General features: G+C 36.0%; 1 protein-coding gene across 1 annotated transcript; it reads left to right on the top strand.

The window, feature by feature from the left end:
- Positions 1-1,016: 1,016 nt before the first annotated feature.
- On the top strand, positions 1,017-2,495 carry LOC110916000 (AT-hook motif nuclear-localized protein 26). The gene has a single exon (XM_022160750.2). It carries the CDS (start codon positions 1,317-1,319, stop codon positions 2,271-2,273), a length of 957 nt encoding a protein of 318 aa, XP_022016442.1. The 5' UTR covers positions 1,017-1,316; the 3' UTR covers positions 2,274-2,495.
- The last annotated feature ends 1,148 nt before the right edge of the window (positions 2,496-3,643 follow it).

The following is a 3,643-nucleotide window of genomic DNA, read 5'->3' as shown; positions in this document are numbered from 1 at the left end:
AATTTTTCACATATAGGTTGTACAATATCATATTTGACTGAAAATATATTAGCCTAAAAAAATGTATATTAGCCTAAGAATTGTTGTATTTTGAATTATCAAATTAAGTTACTAAAAATTCGAAGTTCATGAAACTTTAGGTGTTAAAAAGATCGAGTTCACATTCAAAGTTCTAAAATTATAGTAATCCTAACAAAATATTAAAATAATAAGACTTCAATTATAAAGCTTGAACTTCCAACAATAATTCTTGTTACAATGTACTAAATCATAATCTTAATAAGACTCTTCCTTTTTATTTAAAAGATGATGATTGCAAGGTCAAACTGGGACAAGAAAAAGGTACTCTATTAGTGTCAAGACTTTTTCATATCAAACCATTGTAGTTGTATATATATTATATTATATTTAAAATCTAAGTAAGTTGAAAATATAGTAGACATTGAAATTTTACTATGATATCCTAATGTAAAATGAGTTGTACTGTTTACAATTACTGAAGTAGTTGAGTAAAATTCTGAATAAATCTTAGGTGTTAGAAAGGTTGAAATCGAATGGTTTCAGTAATTTTTTTTTTTTGTGGATAGCTATTGTTGGTTCTCCATAAGTTGTTTCAGCATACTGTAATTTTTTGAAACAACACCAACTTAAAATTCTATCATCAAGATCTTACACATTTTAGCTAAAGCTAAAACAATTAAATCAAACGAAGAAAGCATTTTGATTATTACCTTAACAATAAGGCTAGTAACTATTTAGTTTCATTTTGTTAAAATATGTTATATACTTTTAGTTGTATGTTGGGTTAAAAAAAACTTAGAAGGAAAATTGCATCTTTTTGAGTCTTAAACTTGACCGGTTATGACAAGTGTTGCAGCATATACAAAACATGAAAATTACTGCACAAAAAACTAAATATAGAAACAAGAACTCAAGAATTGGGGGAGAACATGGGTAACAATGGGGGACAGATGCTGGGCCCACCTCACCGCCCATGCGCACGCAAACTTATCTCTCTCTCTCTCTTCATGACCTAACCCTAACCCAAACAACACTAAGCCAAACACAAGACATCTCTCTCTCTCTCTCTCTCTCTAACCTTCACCAACAGCAACCAAATTGTTCATATATTCTTTGTTAGCTAATTCCAACTGAAAGTAGACAGAAAGAAGTTGGAAATATGAATGTTTCAGCTCAGAATTTGGTTGGGTTTTCTGGTGAAGGTTAGCAGTAGACCAAACCCACAACAAAACTTCAATCAAACTAGCAAGATTTAGTCTTCTTTGAGGGTGATTGATTAATAATATTAATTCAAGATGGATCCAGTCGCTGCTCATGGTCGTCATCTACCTCCTCCTTTTCATTCCAGTGATCTTCAACTGCACCACCAGCACCAGCAGTTTCAGCAACACCACACTCACCACCACCAGCAACTTCAGCAGCAGTACCACCACCACCAGCAGCCAAATTCTGAGGAAGATGAGCAAAGTGGTGGAAGTAGCAGCCTCAACCATGGACAAAAAAGAGAGCGTGAAGACAATCACAACAACAACAATGAAGGTAATAGAGAATTGGCATCGGTTGTGACCGGTGGAGATGGAGATCATAGTAGTGGTGGAGGCGGTAGTGGCGGAACCAGACGGCCTCGCGGCCGTCCGGCTGGTTCGAAGAACAAGCCCAAGCCTCCAATTATTATCACTAGGGATAGTGCCAACGCTCTAAGGTCCCATGTGATGGAAGTGGCTAATGGGTGTGATATTCAAGAAAGTATATCGAATTTTGCGACAAGGAGACAAAGAGGGGTGTGTATTTTGAGCGGTAACGGCACGGTAACCAATGTTACGCTTAAGCAGCCAGCAGCGCCCGGGGCGGTTATGACGCTACATGGGCGGTTTGAGATCTTATCGTTATCTGGGTCTTTTCTTCCTCCTCCAGCTCCACCTGCTGCTTCAGGTTTGACCATCTATCTAGCCGGTGGTCAAGGGCAAGTGGTTGGAGGAGGGGTAGTGGGGCCTTTGTTAGCATCAGGCCCCGTAGTGATAATGGCAGCATCTTTTGGGAATGCTGCCTACGAGAGACTTCCTCTTGAGGAAGAAGAGACCACACATGGCTCAGGTAATGGCCCTCTAGGGTCACCTACCGGCATCGGTAGCCAACAACAACTCATGACTGATGCGAATCCATCGTTATTTCATGGATTACCTCCGAATCTGGTAAATTCTTGTCAATTGCCGGCAGATGCGTATTGGGGGGCGAATCGCCCCCCTTTCTGAAACGGAGGAATGATCATGTAACAAATCTTTAGTTTCACACCTATTTCACTTCATTTCAGCTTTTCAATCCTCTTCTCTTTCCAGATTTCATATAAACTAGTTGCTTTTTGTGATTTTAGTTGCTTAATAGCATGTTTGATTCAAGAATTAATCAAGGGTGTAAAAAGTTTGTGAAATAGCCTTCTTTATGGCCTTCAATTTGTTTGAATTATGCTTCAATTAGCTTTGAGCATGTGTTTGACAGATATTTTATTTAGTCTTTTCTATCAACTTGTTAGAACTTTAATAAAACAGATTTTGAGTTCAGGGGTTAACCAGTAGAATTACAGGCATCACCAATAAACAAGTGACCAAAATTTCATCAATTTTGATGTGAGTTAAAAGGTTTTATTTAAAAAAAAACGAAGATTTCAGTTCCCCATCTCATTACATCACATTTTTTTTATGGTAAATTTCTTTTTCTTGACTTTGATATCTTGAATGAATAAAATTAAGATAAAAAGCCATCTAGCTAGCTTAGGTATTTTTCTTCAAACATCATCCATAAAAACCTCAAAATATAACATAAAAAAATCAACCTTAAAAAACCTCATTTTAGAAACCCCACATTTTATGATTGTATACTTTCTATTTTCCATCATCATTCAAGAGATTATAGTGCTACTCTATTCCTATGTTAATTTGCCTAAAAATTAATCCCAACAAGAAAGCCAATTAATAAAAATATCATCATTCAAGAGATTATAGTACTACTCTATTTCTATGTTAATTTGCCTAAAAATTAATCCTAACAAGAAAGCCAATTAATAAAAACTAGCAATAAGACCCGCGCGCGTTGCGACACGGTACATCGCAAACATCGAATGGATTAATCAAAACGTTATGTGATGCATTAACCATATGAAAACATGTGTTTCGACATAGCTGATTGAACTCAACGGGAAAAAAAACAGACGAAAAAAAGTTCCCACACGCACGTTGCTGCGTGTTGACTCGCAAAATTTCGAACGAAACGTAAAACGAAAAACTTGTGAAAGATGAAAAGAATGGTGGGATCAAAGTTGAAAATAAAAAAGTGTTGAGGTTAAATTGAAAGATTGAAAAGCTTTGTGTTAAAACTAAAAAAAATCAAAGGGATTAAGTTGCAAAAATAGGAAACCCTTTGGATTAAAAGTGAAAAATGCAATTTTTTTTTTTTTTGATAAACTCCCCATACATATATTACAACTACATAAAACAACAAAATGTTACTAATTTATAGTTTGGAAATATAAGATAATGATATTAGCCGTGATCCTAGCTAGCTTCATTGTGAAGTTGGCAGAACGGCAGGCCTAAGGGACGGTTGACCTCATGAAACTCTTGTCCTG

This window comes from Helianthus annuus, chromosome 16, assembly GCF_002127325.2.
Source record: "Helianthus annuus cultivar XRQ/B chromosome 16, HanXRQr2.0-SUNRISE, whole genome shotgun sequence".
Lineage (NCBI taxonomy): Eukaryota > Viridiplantae > Streptophyta > Magnoliopsida > Asterales > Asteraceae > Helianthus > Helianthus annuus.
The sequence above is the reverse complement of the archived record's forward strand: the minus strand, read 5'-3'. Positions and strand labels throughout refer to the sequence as shown.

Excerpts from the sequence above, each read along its gene's own strand:
- LOC110916000 (XM_022160750.2), top strand. The coding sequence starts at position 1,317 with ATGGATCCAGTCGCTGCTCATGGTCGTCATCTACCTCCTCCTTTTCAT.